Source organism: Drosophila gunungcola, assembly GCF_025200985.1.
Source record: "Drosophila gunungcola strain Sukarami chromosome 3L unlocalized genomic scaffold, Dgunungcola_SK_2 000002F, whole genome shotgun sequence".
In the NCBI taxonomy this organism is placed as follows: Eukaryota; Metazoa; Arthropoda; class Insecta; order Diptera; family Drosophilidae; genus Drosophila; species Drosophila gunungcola.
In genome coordinates, this window is record NW_026453178.1 from 3,446,604 (window position 1) to 3,461,599 (window position 14,996).

General features: G+C 39.7%; 3 protein-coding genes across 8 annotated transcripts; 2 read left to right on the forward strand and 1 right to left on the reverse strand.

The window, feature by feature from the left end:
• The first annotated feature begins 61 nt into the window (after positions 1 to 61).
• LOC128257954 (WW domain-binding protein 2) lies at positions 62 to 3,284 on the forward strand. 6 transcript variants are annotated; one of them, XR_008267921.1, is made up of 7 exons: positions 63 to 232; positions 386 to 685; positions 884 to 1,122; positions 1,278 to 1,691; positions 2,315 to 2,360; positions 2,716 to 2,816; positions 2,878 to 2,917. XR_008267921.1 is itself a non-coding variant. In XM_052989276.1 (6 exons), the coding sequence occupies exons 1-6, from the start codon at positions 177 to 179 to the stop codon at positions 2,920 to 2,922; spliced, it is 1,077 nt and encodes a 358-aa protein (XP_052845236.1). In that variant the 5' UTR covers positions 62 to 176; the 3' UTR covers positions 2,923 to 3,284. The 6 variants fall into 6 exon arrangements, 3 of the variants coding, with proteins under 3 accessions (XP_052845236.1, XP_052845235.1, XP_052845237.1); XR_008267922.1 differs by lacking the exon at positions 2,878 to 2,917 and adding an exon at positions 2,516 to 2,610 and having other exon boundaries at positions 2,716 to 2,737; XM_052989276.1 differs by lacking the exon at positions 2,315 to 2,360 and having other exon boundaries at positions 62 to 232; positions 1,356 to 1,691; positions 2,878 to 3,284.
• Positions 3,285 to 3,539: 255 nt separating this feature from the next.
• LOC128257944 (equilibrative nucleoside transporter 4) lies at positions 3,540 to 8,549 on the forward strand. Its single transcript, XM_052989250.1, is given in 5 exon segments — positions 3,540 to 4,138; positions 4,140 to 4,282; positions 4,776 to 5,337; positions 5,670 to 5,912; positions 6,530 to 8,549. Coding segments are annotated over 5 exon segments (2,010 nt in total). The 5' UTR covers positions 3,540 to 4,066; the 3' UTR covers positions 7,520 to 8,549.
• A 1,072-nt stretch (positions 8,550 to 9,621) lies between these two features.
• LOC128257936 (uncharacterized) lies at positions 9,622 to 12,782 on the reverse strand. Its single transcript, XM_052989240.1, is given in 4 exon segments — positions 9,622 to 9,738; positions 9,799 to 11,930; positions 11,933 to 12,208; positions 12,270 to 12,782. Coding segments are annotated over 4 exon segments (3,003 nt in total). The 5' UTR covers positions 12,757 to 12,782; the 3' UTR covers positions 9,622 to 9,630.
• Positions 12,783 to 14,996: the final 2,214 nt, after the last annotated feature.

Genomic DNA, 14,996 nt, shown 5'->3' on the forward strand with positions numbered 1-14,996 from the left:
ACTGGGCCAAACTATTCATCCTTCGATATATATCGATTGCAGGTGGTTCTCTTGTCAGCGTTGCCACACTTTTCTCTATGAATCATCAGCTGTCGTCAGATTTTGAGAAAAACAAAACGTAGTTGGGTGAAATTCGTGAAAATTTCTGTTGGATATAGTTGGAAAACAAACTTGACATGTCGGTTAATACGGCCCACGCCAACAATGGTGTGCTAATCCATGCTGGAGAGTAGTAAGTATCTTGGAGGTCCTTAAATTACCACTTGCCTGACGTCACAAATGTAAACACTGACGTGTGGCTGCTGTTTTATTGGGAATCTATTGCCCATTGACCAGCGATAAGATAAAACCATGGGCTAACGTCCTATTCCTCCTCTCTCCACAGCATACTGCTCCACAGCGACAGCGTGTCCATGGAGTTTTCCGGTCAGGACAATCCCATCTTTAAGGGCTCCAAGGCGGGCAGGATCTACCTCACCTCCCACCGGATGATCTTCAATAGCAAGAAGGCCGCCGATATGATGCAATCCTTCAGTGCTCCATTCGTAGCTCTATCGGATGTGGAGATCGAGCAGCCTGTATTTGGGGCCAACTACATAAAGGGAAAGGTTCGCGCCCAGCCAAACGGAAACTACGTGGGAGAAGTCAAGTTCAAGCTACATTTCAAGGCAGGCGGCGCCATCGAGTAAGAACATGTTCCTTTTCATTGCCTTCTAGATCGTTTTATCAGACCTATTTCTATTTAACATTTGGGGACTTAAATTGTATGATCCCTAATCTTAATCTAATTATCCTAACGATACATCGAGTATTTGACAATATTAACAAAATTTACCTCTTTATGCAATTTATTTCATTACCAAATTTTTTTATATTCATGTAGATATGGCCAGGCTCTACTGCGTTCCGCCAAGACGGCGATGAACAACTACCATCGCGGTGGAATGGCTGGCGATGATCCGCCACCCTACCAACCAGCTGGAGCCTGGAACGAGGCGCCTCCACCGGCGTATCAGCCGCCACCAGGCTACTATGGCTGGCTGCCGCATCACGATGCCTTCAGTGGACCGGCTCCCAATACGGTCTTTATGAGCGACAATCCGCCGCCATATCCGGGGATTGGTAAGTTAACCAGGCGGGCATTTCCACCATTCAACACTCGGCTTTTGTTCTGGCACTGCATCGCGAATTGGCAAACTGGCTTACACACGAAATTCACGCTCCGCACACGCTTCGTTTAACCCCCTGGGGCACTGCTCTCCTCTTTCTCGTCTCAGCACCACCGGCGCACCAGCCAGCACCACAACAGCCGCAAGGCCCGCCGCCGACTGAACCCAATTGGTATGGTTTTTCAGCACCGCCGCCGCAGCAGCAACAGCAACAGCCGGGTTATGGGCCTCAGGGCTGGGCCGGCGGCTATGTTCAGCCGCCACCGTATGCCTCCTGTGCTCCCAATTGTCCGCCAGGACCTCCGTACGCCACCCCTGCGCAGACGTACAATGGACCGCAGCCCTATGGCGGATACGGCAATGTTCCCGGTGGATTTAACACTCCGGGACTGCAGCAACCGAATGGCTATCCAAATGGATACCCAGGTGGACCACCGCCTCCGGGACAGCAAGCGGCAGGAGCCGCTGGAGGAACTGCTGCAGCCGGAGCCAGCTTCATGGGTTTCAGCTTGCCGCCAGGAAGTGAGTTTAATTTATTTACCATGATGATGCATCGACTATAATTAATTTAACATTTCCCTCCTTTAATGCACCTTACTAAATTGATTAAATTTTTGCAGAAGATAAAATAACAAAAGCATAGAGACATGAAAATTCAAAAAATAACAGCATGAATTTATTTAGTTCAAAATGTTTTCAAATGATTCCAATGAAGATCTGAAAGTTAAAAAAAAAGGATTCAAGCTAGAAGCATCAATTAATAACAACTAATCAAGAAGCATCGATAAATTACTAATAAAATAATAATAACAAAATCAAAAATAGCTTGATAAAAATCTAATCAAGACATCTTCGGCTTACTCTGTATATGCATAATCTTTGTTAAAAATTTAAAAATTTTTTTTAGTGCGTTAAAAGTTTCACAAATGAAATGTGAGACAAACTATTAAAACTTAATTTTAAAATCAGTAAATCTATTTGATGTAGAGCAACGCACGTTTTTGTTACTTTCCTATTTTAGATCCTTCAATCAGTTATTTCACCAATACCCCACACCCGATTTAATATAATACTAAAACAAAATTAATTCAATTGAATTATTCAAGTCCTAAAAGAAAACATGTTTCTTTTGACCTATTTTACAGTGTAATAAAAAGCAAACTACTGTCCTTCAAATAGCCATCCCGACAAGTAAGATTTATTGTTTCGATGTTACCTATGCCCAAAGCAAATACTAACAAAAGCCGAGTATTATTTTAGATTAGTCTACCCGTTTGGTTTAGTGACTTGTTTAATGGTTTCTTCTTTAACTTTTTCTTTACCACCCATAAAATGCGAACCTTTAGTAGCAAGATTTGGCAGCACTCATCATTATTTCTATCCAATCCAAAGACCTATGTGTGTTGTACTGGTTCCTGCTCTAATACCATGAACACAAACTGTAAGAGATGAAATGTAATGGTGTCAACTTTTTATAATATAAGCATAATCTGATAAGAAATATCTCTGAGTAGAATTATATGTTTTTTGTTCTTTTTTCCCACAGATTCCAAAGAAGCCGAAGCTGCAGCAAGTGCTTATAACACACCCTATAATCAAGGCGGACCCAGTGGATCAGGAAACAGTGACTTACCACCTTCTTATAATGTAAGTAGAACAAAAATTCATCTTGAAAAAGGTCTTACCCAGTATATTCTATTACCCCTAGAACTTGCCACCCAGCTATGATGATGCATCGAAAAAAAACCACTAGCATGGACTGCATGATTAATTCCCTTGTCCAAAATTTAACAAAAGTAATTACAGCTCATTCCGTTGAGGTTATTTAAACACAAAATATGTTATAGATGAAAGTTTACTGTTCTTGTTTTCTTAAGTGCTTGAAAATTTGGGATTAATGTTGATCGAATTCTTTGTTAGGCCACTTTTTTATATGATTTAAATTCTGGTCACAAAATTAGATTTTGCTTTCAATCTTGTTTGACGGCTTGATAAATTGTCTTTATAAAAGTATATTACACGACTCAAATGATTCTTAAATGAGATCTACAAACCTATTTTAATCGTTATTAAATATATGTCTATGTATTATATAAAAGTAAACAAACTTCAAAATCATGCGTTTTTGTGCTGTCGGATTCAGTTTCTTTAGGCTCCGAGCTATTTCCTTGAGTAAACCGGGGAAAATAAGGTTTCTGGCTCATGTTTGAAAATTTCGTCATTGAAATAATAAACTGGAGAAGGTTTTATTATATCATGATAAAGGTCATCAAAAGTGGAAGGGATTGCGCTCAGTTAAAAATATTAGATATTAATCTAACAATTTTTATAAAATATGGTCAATATATTTAATTTTAAAATAAACGGAAATCAGCCAAAAATGGCCAAATTTTTCACACTTGGTCACGCTCCAAGTAAAGAAGAAGACTTTCATTCAGAGCCGACAAAACAACAACAGGCTGATTTTGGTCAGTTGTATAAAATCAATCATACGCCACATGCGCAGTGGCGGGCGTGGTGAGAAAAATGCCAGGACTCAGACAAGCGACGGATGGAAAGCAGATGTCTCTCGAAAAGCTGTTCAAATAAATCCAGTGTATAGTGAATGTACTAACGCTGATTAACATATTAAAGCATTGTCATATCAGCGGTGTTTTGTGGCTATAAAATGGTCCCAAGTGGCTGACTGCCAAGACAGCAACTTGTGTCTGTTTTTTTTTTTTATCGATTTGTGTCAAATCTGCACCCTGTATGCTAGAACCGCTGGCAAAACAACAGCGCCCTTACGCCCACTTGGTGGACAATTTGAAAAATAATGCCAAGGTCCAAAAACCATCGGCGTAATTAAAAAGCGGATTTGCCACCGGAAATCGCATCGAAAACAACAGTAGCATACCATGGATGGGGGCGGACAGGATACCACCTATGAGCCGCTGGATGGACGAGGCTCTGGTCGTTCGAGGAGCACTAAACTCCACAGCTGGATCCGGACTGAGGCATCCTGGAAGCATGGACAGTCCCGAGTTCGATACACGCGCCCCCAAGGATCAGAGGCACTCCGTCTACCTGGCTCTCCTGGCAGCGGGCATTGGTTTTGTTTTGCCCTATAATAGGTGAGTTTTACTGCAAAATTAAAATGTTCTAAATATATTTTAATTTGTATGCGTTTTTGAATATATTATTTGAACATTCATTGGTAACCAAACCTTATTTATACTAATAAATTCTAAGGCTTTCATAATTTTGTCAAAAATTTATTTTTAGAAGACTATCTTGATCTTCAGAAAAGCAAATAAAATTGCGATACCAAGTGAACAGTTTTAAAAAAGTAGTTTAAATACCCTATTATTAATTATTTTGAGATCCCAAAGGTCTTTCAAGATTTTGGTTTATATATTTTGCTTAATTTGTATATATATAAATGCTACAGTAAGACATCGATTACTTTTTGTTAAGTTTAATGCCAGCTTACACTTAGAACCAAAAAATATAATAATTATATTATATATTATTATATGCATATATTTTCCAACGCCTTTATTTTAAATCAAAACCTTGATTTCGAATAAATAAATTATAGTTTTAATTAGTATAATTATTTTTCAGTTTTATTATTGCGGCGGACTACTGGCAGGCGCGTTTTCCGGGTCGTCCGGTGGCCCTGGACATGTCGATGACCTATATTTTCGTGGCCTTCGGCACCGTGCTGATGAACAACATAGTGCTATCGGTGGCGCCGTTCCAGTCGCGGGTGCTCTTCGGCTACATGATATCCTTCACCACGCTGATCTTCGTGGCCGTCTGCGAGGTGGCCTGGCACATGTTTGCCTCCAATACCGCCTATGTGGTGAACATGTCGGCGGTGGCCCTGACCGCCATCGGCTGTACTGTTCAGCAGTCCAGCTTCTACGGATTCGCCTCCATGCTGCCCAAGCAGTACACCCAGGCGGTGATGGCCGGCGAAAGCATCGCCGGATTCCTGGTGTCTTCCAATCGTGTCGTTACCAAGCTGCTGATCAACAACGATCGCGTCTCCACGGTCATCTTCTTCCTGACCTCCACACTCTACATACTCTTCAGCTACCTGCTGCACGTGGCCACGATCAACTCGCCGTTTGTGCGGTTCCATGTGGAGGCCTGCTCCAAGATTGTCCTGCGACCGGATGAGGTGAGTCCCCAACCAGTCCAGAAAATGTATTCAAAAAGGCAAGTCAAAAACAATGGCTTAGGAAGCCTGGCTAAATCGATATGAGTTAGTCTTTTATCAATTACTATATATGATACAATTTTTATGTATCATTTTCGAGAAGGCTTAGGAAGCCTGGCTAAATCGATATGAGTTAGTCTTTTATCAATTACTATATATGATACAATTTTTATGTATCATTTTCGAGAAGGCTTCGTAATGTTTTCGATAAATCGACTTAGTCTTAACATAAATTGATCGATTAGAAGGTCGTCAAATAGTTCATAATTCCAATTTTGAATCGTATACAGCAGGAGATTGACGGAGTTGCAAGTGGTACTCGGTACGGTGTGCTCTCGATGGACGGAACCCACACCACGACCACAGCGGTGGGTCCTCCTGGCAGCGGAAATACCCTGAGTTTCAGCAATCCCGTCTACGAGCTGTCCAATCCAACGGCCGGCGAAAGCAGCATTGAGTCATTGGGCCAACTGCCTGAGCTCCCGGCCACGCCCCCCGCCCAGGAGCCCACAACGCCCACGACGGTGGCCTTCAAGGTATGTTTCACAAAATTTTGTTAACTAATTTTTTGCTTTTAAAAACAGTTTTGGATGAAGTTCTGGGTGAGGAGATCACTTACCTAAGAAATGAAAATCATTTTAGAAATAAAAGCATAAGAATTGAAGAGCATAAAATGTACATTTTTAATAACATAATCACTATAAAATGTACATTTTGTAGTTTCCAAACCTTTTCGATTAAAAATGTATGAAAAGATAATAATATTTGATTGCTGATCTTAGCTCTTGTTAATGATAACTGGCGTTATTTTTTTTTCTATCTTAAAAATCTCTTGGCCAAAAAATGAATAAATTATTTAACATAAGATTCTAGCTGACTACCACCCCAACGAAAAGTACAGTGTATTATTTAAGTTTAGCTTGTTTTTACGAGCTTTCCTTTTGGTAGTGAAAAAGTGGTGAAGTGTCGGCTTAGGATATTTTGTTGTTGATATTTCATAACGAAAATAATAGTTGCTTCTAAACTTTTTTGCTTAATATTTCATTAACAAAAAAACTACCATTATTTTGTCCGCAACTGTGTATCTTACATGCCAAAAACATTATTTAACTTAAAAGTAATTATGGTTTATATTAAACAATCCTTCTTCAAGGTGGAGCACGTGATCACTCCTCGGCGCTGCCGGCCGAGCAAGCTGGGCGACATCCGCGAGGGATTCGTGACCCGGTGGCGGGTGGCCCAGGTGATCTATCCGCACATGGTGTGCATTGCTTTGGCCTACTGCGTGACCCTCTCCCTGTATCCGGGCATCGAGGTCGAGGTCCAATCCTGCGCCCTCCGCTCCTGGATGCCAGTGCTGCTGATGTTCTGCTTTAACACGTCGGACGTGGTGGGCAAGATCCTGGCCGCCAGTCCGTATCCCTGGTCGCGTCGCCAGCTGATCCTGCTGTCCGGCTTGAGGATCGTCCTGGTGCCGCTCCTACTGCTCTGCTGTGCGCCCCGCCAGCGTCCCGTGATCTCCGGCGAAACGGCACCCTTTGTCTTCACCATCGCCCTGGGGATCACCAATGGACTGGCCGGCAGCTTGCCCATGATGCTGGCCCCCGCCAAGGTGCCGGGAACTCTGAAGGAGGTCACTGGCAACATAATGACCTTGTCGTACAACGTGGGTCTGACGGTGGGCTCCCTGATCGGATACGTTTTCGAGAGCATGCTGGGACCGCAGCTGGTGAATCCCTGTCCCACGTATCCCTATGTGCCCGCCTCGATGCTGGACCAGTTCCATGGGCATGGCCATGGACACGGCCATCTGCCGCATCCGTTGCCGCTGACCAGTACCAGCACGATGAGTCCACCAACCACGGGCGCCACCACACTGGCACCGCTCCTGCTCAATACCACGCTGGCCACCCTTGGACTGCCCTCGTCCAGTTCCACCACCAGCACCGCCAGTCCGGCCCTGGCCACCGTGATCACCACAACGGCTCTGGCCCTCTACAGCACTGTGGCCACGGGCAGTGCCGAGGTAATCAATGCCACCATGTCCTCGATTCTGTCCACAGTGACCAGTTCGGTGGGCGATATCAGCGACGAGATGACCACGGATCCTCAGACGCCCGATGCACTGCTCGATAATATCTAAGAAAGATTTTAACCATTCAAAGTATATGGAAAAAGCGCCAACTCAACATTCCACACAGCCATATCTACATTAAAAAAATTATTCCTTATAAGTTTTTGTTCAACCTTGGCATGACAAGATTGTATAGATTGCTCGTAGTATTTTAGGTATGATTACATTTGTTTAAGCAATGGCAAATCATTATCAAAGAAACAAAAAAAAAAACATCTCTGATTTATTCCTGCTATTGAGTTAGTTTTTAGAATAGCAATAGCAATATTCTTTAAAATAATTTTTAAGATACCTCAAATGTTCACCACTTTTTATAAAAGAAGCAATGGCAAAGCAAACAAATTTGATCATTCAAATACCTTTCTTCATCAATTTTATAGAGCTTGTGTAATGGCTGCAAACAAAGGAAAATGAGTAAATTTTCAAATATATATACTTCAAGCTCAATTTAAATACAAAGTGAACAAGGATTCCAGTTAATAGCAAGCGCAAAATTCTTACTATAGGGCAATACTAATCCTGTATGTACTATATACTATATATCTATTACTATAAAGTGTCTAGGGTATTTGTGCTTTCGGTTTGACTACAACTGTTCTAGGGCCTAATATTAATCTCCGAATATACTCCAAACAAGTGCTATGGATTTCAAATTGCAAACCTGTTGACTTAGAGAAAATATGTATTAAGTGTGAAATGGTTATTGGTAATAAGGCCTGGTTATTTTTGTAAGAGTGAGAAATGGATAACTGCAGATTCAGACAACTAAATGTTAACTTCAAGAGCGTATTATACTCAAAAAATAATAAATATATGTATTAATTTATTATTTATTTTGTTGAATTATCTTTGTATAAACAAGAAGAATGAGAAGAATAAGTGTTGTAAGCATTGTAAGCCATCAAGTGCAAAAGCTGGCCTTAACTTAATTTATTGCTTTTATATTTATTTCTTTGGCTAAATTTGTAAGAAGAATGGTAAAGAAATATGTGTATCGTTAGGAACAAATTTTGATGCAAACATTAAATAAATGGTAATATAGAAATATTTGAATATATACTTTAAGAACTTTATTTGTTTCATTAGGAAAAAATCACATTTACTTAAAAAAAACAGAAAGAAAGCTTGCCGAAGGAAGCTGAACTTTATAAACCCCTAAAGCGCTTGCAAGAATTAAATATTTTTAGAAACATTTAAATTTATAAAAGAATTGGTTCGCGAAGATGAAGACAGGCGATACTTATCAGATAGTATTCGATATTTATATCGGTTTATGTCTATGCTTTACAACTATCGATAAAAAGGATATTTTTTCAAGGAGTTGGCAGAGCTGTTACTTTTAAAATTCTCGCAGGATGGCGCCTTTTACTGACAAAAGCTAGACTGTACGATATGTGTTAAGAGCTAATTGTACCCTTAAGAAATTTCCTCTTGGAATAAGAATCTTTTCTAGTCAAATTGAAAATACAAGATGTGGATTTTTTTCTAATAATTTAAAATCCCTTAGGGTTTTTTAAAAATTTAAGTATTTGTTATTTTTTTCTAAAAATGTCCTTCCTTGTTGAGCAAAGCTATGGAAAAAATGCTGAGGCAAAATTTTGTAGAAGACACATAAGTATTTTATTTGTATACAAATTTCCCAAGCCTGTATATAAAACCGTGTGATTATAGCAAATGCATTTGCGGACATTTTTTTAAAAAGTAAAAAAAAAAACTCTCATGATAACGCCACTTAGTATTGATAAAAAGGATATTTTCAAGGAGTTATCAGAGCTGTATGTTTCATAAGTTGTACGTAAACAGTTGATTCCTTGCAAATGTCCTTGTGACTTTAAATTGGTATTTTTTAAAAATATCCTTCTCTATTGTGCAAGATTATATAAAAATGTAAGGACGGGTAATGATAATGATAAATTTATGGCAAATTCACTTGCTGACATTTGTTGAAGTCCTTGCATTGTATGAAGTAGGAAAGTAAAAAAACCTCTTAAGATGGCGCCACTAACTATTTTATTGTGCTTACCCGTTATTCAGCTCACAAATTTCAATCTATGAATATTATTTAAATTATGGTAAGATAAATTTTTTAAATTTATTTATTTGTTAATTTAGTCAGTATTTTATATGGCACTATTTTCATTATCAGAGTCGTCATCGGACTCCTCGCTATCTTGATAACTCGTATCAACCCGCTCCAATTCCATGATTTCGTTGTTATATTTGGTCAACTGAAATGTGTTAGAGATTAAGGCATTAAAAAACCGGGAGTTTCCCAAAAAAGATCTTACCTGGCTTAGCCTTGTAAAATCACTCCACACTCCACGCAATTTAAATGGCGGCTGATCGTTTGGGTTCCTAAACAACTTACAATGGTTTATGATTCCGTTGATATAATACTGTCTTAGGAAGCCATAGTATCGAAAAAGAGTTATTGATCTTATATTTGGGCATGACACCAGAAATGAAAAAATAAAGTTGGGCTCAAGTATCGCTGCGTAATGAGTCGATGTGATTTCCAAAACTTCCAGATTTTTCAGTTGGATCAGGAAGAAGACAAACTTTTTTGCGGCGAGGCCGAGTCGTAAATGCTTCAGTCCATTTAGCTTCGTTATCTCCACAAGATCCAGGAATTCCAGGTCTGTATTATCAAAAAGCAAGCTCTGCAGGTTAGGCAAGGCATTAAGTTCTTTGAGGAGCTCCCACATTAAAATATTCATGGGGTTATTTATCTGTAACTCCGTAAGATTTCCGAGCTGTGCTATATGTTCAATGTCGTGCATGTGGTAGAAAACGCACTCAAGGGATCGCAAGTCCTCGAAAATCGTTATCAACCTGGTGTCATGCGATGAAAATGAAAGTTTTTGCAGCCTTTGAGGGGACCGCAAGGCAATAGTTCTCAGCAATTTTTCCACGGCTTGGGCTTTATAATTAAAGTAAATTCTAAGTTCCACTAGGTTCGGCAGATTTCCCAAGAGTTCCAAGTTAACCGGCGTTAAACTATCATACAATTCCGTTAGAAAATCAAATTGCTCAGCTAAGGTTTTTTCCTCAGGCAGAGAAGTTAAAGTATGAACAGGGATTTGGTTCTGTTTGTAAGTGTATGTACTCGGTGGCAAACGACACTCTTTACAGTATCTAACGCCTGCATTTTTTGTTTTATCGGTCGAGGGCTGTGACCAATTTTGTACTTCTGGCAAGCCCAGCTGCAAACTTTCCAAGGATCTTAGGCCAGCAAACTCGGCAATTTCCTCGGAAACAAGTTTTGTCCTTTGAATTGTGAGGCTCTTGAGTACTTGAACCTTTTGGAGGGCAAGATTGTTGAACAATTTTCTCAGAGATCCTTGTGGATGGACGGTCAGGATTAGCGTCTCGAGTTGATTCATCCCGGCCAGTAGATCAATATTTTTGGAGCAGAAGAAACCGCTTTTTAGGGTCTTTAGGCTGCGGATCTTCACCAGTTCTGCAAGCATTTCGGGGTCAAGAAAAACAGCATCCAATTCTTGCAGAGTGTGTGTTTCCAATGAGGCTAATCTTTTGAAAAGCTCTAATAATGAACCGCCTATATAGTTTCCCTTGATCACAAGTCCTTTTAAGTTTCTAACATTTGCTAGAGGTGCAAGAATTTTGGGACAAATCCTATCGTCTTTCTCGAAAAAGTCCAAAGTAAGATTCACAGATTTGTGACCATGGGTCAATCGAATCTCAAAACCTTCGGTTCTGATGCGATCCACTCGTTTTTCTGCCTCTGTAATTCCTTTTAGCTGCAGGAGTTTCACTGCGATCATCTGCTCCACTTGAGTGATGGAACACCGGATGGTGGTCAGCGTCGGTATGGCAGCCATCGTAGCCACTTCTTGGTCGGAAATTGGATCGTTCTTAAACATAACTATTTTCTCAATGCAGACCGCCATGGCTGATGATGATATTAAATTAGGCAAAGTTGTGGTATCGTACCCACCCTCAAAGCGGAAACGGTTAATTTGACCATATTCTTGGTCAGAAGCTTGATGCCATAGCTTTGGATCTTGGGACTTTATTGACTGATAGAATGCATCGTGTATTTTGTTCATGGGCCGATTTGCCCGAAAAGTAACTCTAATGCGATCACTCACACTATCATATTGCTTGGGATGAGGCATTAGGCAAATATCAGTCAGATTTCCGGTTAGAGGTAAATCGGAATACACAGACGTATCCCGCATGCAGCATTTGAGTGAAATCAATATGGGCATGGATGCCAAAGCAAAGGCCTCTTCGCTACTTACATACGTTTCCGGGATGCAAATCCTTCGAACCTGCTTCTCTGGGATTCCCTCGTCGCGATGCTCGTTACGAAGTATCTTTCCGTAGGTGATCATGCGTTGGGACTGCTTCTCTGCTAGTCCTTGAAAGAGCTTCACCAGCGTTCCCTCCTGATGCCGCCAAGGAGCGTTAGTTCGTGCAGATTTGATAGGTTGGCAAGGCGTTCATACTCCACGGCATCAACTCCCTGCTTCATCACAAAACTCAGGTACTCGAGTTGGCTGCAATGCTCCACTATATCCGTCAATCTGCCATAAACCTCATTGTTGCCCAGCTTGAGTCGCCGTAAATTTGGATTTAATTCGCAAAACTTGCGCAAAGTATTGGCCTTTATATGGACATCAAGCTGGAGGCTTTCCAGATGGCTGATCTCCGGCAGAGTTTCGAAACTATATCCTGATTACATACCGCACATTAGAAGCACAATAATTTCGAGACTTTCTCTATATTAACATACCTTTTAGTTTTACATTGAGCTCACGCAATTTGTTCTTATTTTTGAGGCACCTTATGAACTCTTCGAATCGGTCAAAATGTTCGCGGTAGTAACGTGTTGGTTCATAAATTAAATTCAAGGATTCCAGTTGTTCGTTCTCCCTGATGTTGCTGAGATAATCCGTCCAGAATATTTTCTTTTCTTTCATTGAAAGACCTTCCATATGGTCATGTAGATTTGAGAAGTCGATTTCTATCCATCGAGATCTATTTAAAAATGTGTTTTCAATGCATAGTTTCTTATAAAGATCGGGGCTCCATTCCTTAAAGGCTTTGGTGAATCTCTCGCAGCTGATTGCAAAGTGGATGAGATCAGTGTACTTTAATAAATTATCCTTGCTATCACTGGAAGCGCAGTTTCTTTCAATTTGACGAAAAATTTCATTGAAACAATACGAGTTTAAGTTATATATTGTTACTTTTCCATTAAAACCGAAATATTCTTTCATTTTTCTGACTGTCACGACCTATTGAAGCGAATGTTCGGACCGACTATCAGCAAGCAAATAAAATATTTATTTTGGCGAAGTTGTTATCTGCCTGTTTTTATAAGTGTTGTTCTTCACTCGCTTAACTCCAATAAAAACGCGCTCTTTGTGGAATCCAAATTCTTAATGCGCTTATTTTAAAAAATGTTCTTAATTTTGAGTATTAATCTTTTCCTTGTATTCCGCGTTGTAAAGATTGTTCAAAACTTTTCGAGCTTCTATCAAAACTTTGTTGACTTTAATTTCATTTTCGAACATTGCGATATTTTTATTGATTAACTAACGAGGAATGCAGTCAACTTTGAGACTTCTAATTTTAGATACCCTTAATCGACCACATACTGCATTTTTATGCCGATAAGCATCATACATTATACATACTTTGTTGCAAAACTCAGGCTAAAATTAAAATACCCTCTTAAAGAGTAAAAAAAAACTTTATCTTATCAAATGTCAGACTAGAAATTGTAAAACCGTTAAGGTGTTGACTCAACTTCGTGCATTATATCAGTATAAGGATTGCTGAATCGATTTCATATATTTCGTTGTCTTCTTTTTATCAACGCGTTTTTTTTTGCCTACCAATAGGCTTTGGAGAAATTAAGCTATATAAATGTAAATGATTTAATATCGAAATTTGGTTTTTCTTTAATTACAAACGCAACGCCCGGGGAACATTCTGCATTTGCCGAGAGCCCAAATGAATACAAATTGAATCAATTAGACGGAATCCGCCTGGAAATGAAAGCCAGAGATAAAGCTTGGGAAAATCGGGAGCGATTGGCTTCGGCAAAATGCAAATTTATTTATGCTTTCCCCTCGTTCTTTTCGGCAGTTGCCCGCTGTAAAATCAATGGGCGGTATTTTCCATTTCGCCGGCGGAAAAGTGGCAGGGAAAACAGGTTAAGTCGAGAGGACAACCCGGAACCAGGTTCAACAACAAAGTAGGCAATTAAATTTATTTTATTTCTCCCTTCCGTTTCTTTTTTTTTTAGGGGCTTAAGGAAATGGTGGAAAACGTAGAACACATTTGTGTTGCAGGAAAAGCTCGGCTGCAACAGCAATCCCCCTTTTCCTCTTTGCGTAGATAGCGGAAGTGCTTGGCCCTGTTTTTGGGCCCGCCCCGATTGCATATGAAGCTACTTTTATCGATTGCCTGCATTTCGCACTTTGCCTACGTATTTAGGCCTCGTCCTGGTGGCTTTTTGGCCCCGTCACATCCCGGTCCTCCTCCTACGCAATGTCATTGTCCCTGGGCGACTATTAACCTTTTGTGCAGCAATAACTTAAAGGGGAGTTTTCCTCAATAATATGGTGTATGGTCCATATGCAAGGCCAATGAACCAAGGATAAGCACAAGTTAAGTAATTAAAGAAAAAGTATTGGAAAAAACTAAACTTCAAAAATAAACAATTTTAATTTTGTATTTATTTTTTACACCTTTTAAAAAGAAAACTTACATTTATTTGTTTTTTATTTTTATTATAAACAATTTAAATTACCTTTTCCTTGTTAAAATACAAATATATTATATATTAAAATCTTAAATTAAATTAAAAAGTCAAATGTTAAATTTTAATAAATGTAAAAAGCTTTCAAATTTCTAAGTATATTTACAAAACAAAATACTTTTATTAAATAATCAACTCTTGTTCCTGCAAAGATTGTAACGTAAATTAAAATCACCAACAAATTATTTGCTTAAAGTTTAATTAGTATTTAAACTATTCTTAGAGTAAATTTTAGACATACTACAGTGCTTGCGATTTAAGTTTACCCTTTAGAACTTGCCCTTAAAGACGACTGTTTGTAGACTTTTAATAACAACTTAGTCCCCTTGAAAGTCCCAACTAAAGTCGAATTTTGCACCCCATTCAGCATTTGGGGGGCTTCCGCCACATAAATTCCCCACGAATGGCGGCCAGGGGAGGGGCGACTTGGATCCGGAGGCAGAAGGACGCCGTCGTCTCCACGGTTCGCCGGGGCAACAAAAACAAGAGTGGAGCCAAGCAGAAGAGCAGCAGCAAACTGCTTCTAATAACAACAATCAACGCTCTCGCCTCGGCTCTTCGAGTTGCTTGGGTGCTGTGTAATTACATGACAGCAACAGCAAAAGACAACAACTGCAACAGCAACAAGCAACAATGACAACAACAACCACGGCAGCAGGAGCATTACGAATTACGATAATAATTTCCATT

What these genes read in the sequence shown, in the direction of transcription:
- LOC128257954 (XM_052989275.1), top strand. Translation starts at nt 177, where the DNA reads ATGTCGGTTAATACGGCCCACGCCAACAATGGTGTGCTAATCCATGCT. An exon ending in TTTCAGCTTGCCGCCAGGAA is followed by an intron (nt 1,692 to 2,715) that starts GTGAGTTTAATT and finishes TTTTTCCCACAG; the next exon opens with ATTCCAAAGAAGCCGAAGCT. An exon ending in ACTTACCACCTTCTTATAAT is followed by an intron (nt 2,817 to 2,877) that starts GTAAGTAGAACA and finishes TATTACCCCTAG; the next exon opens with AACTTGCCACCCAGCTATGA.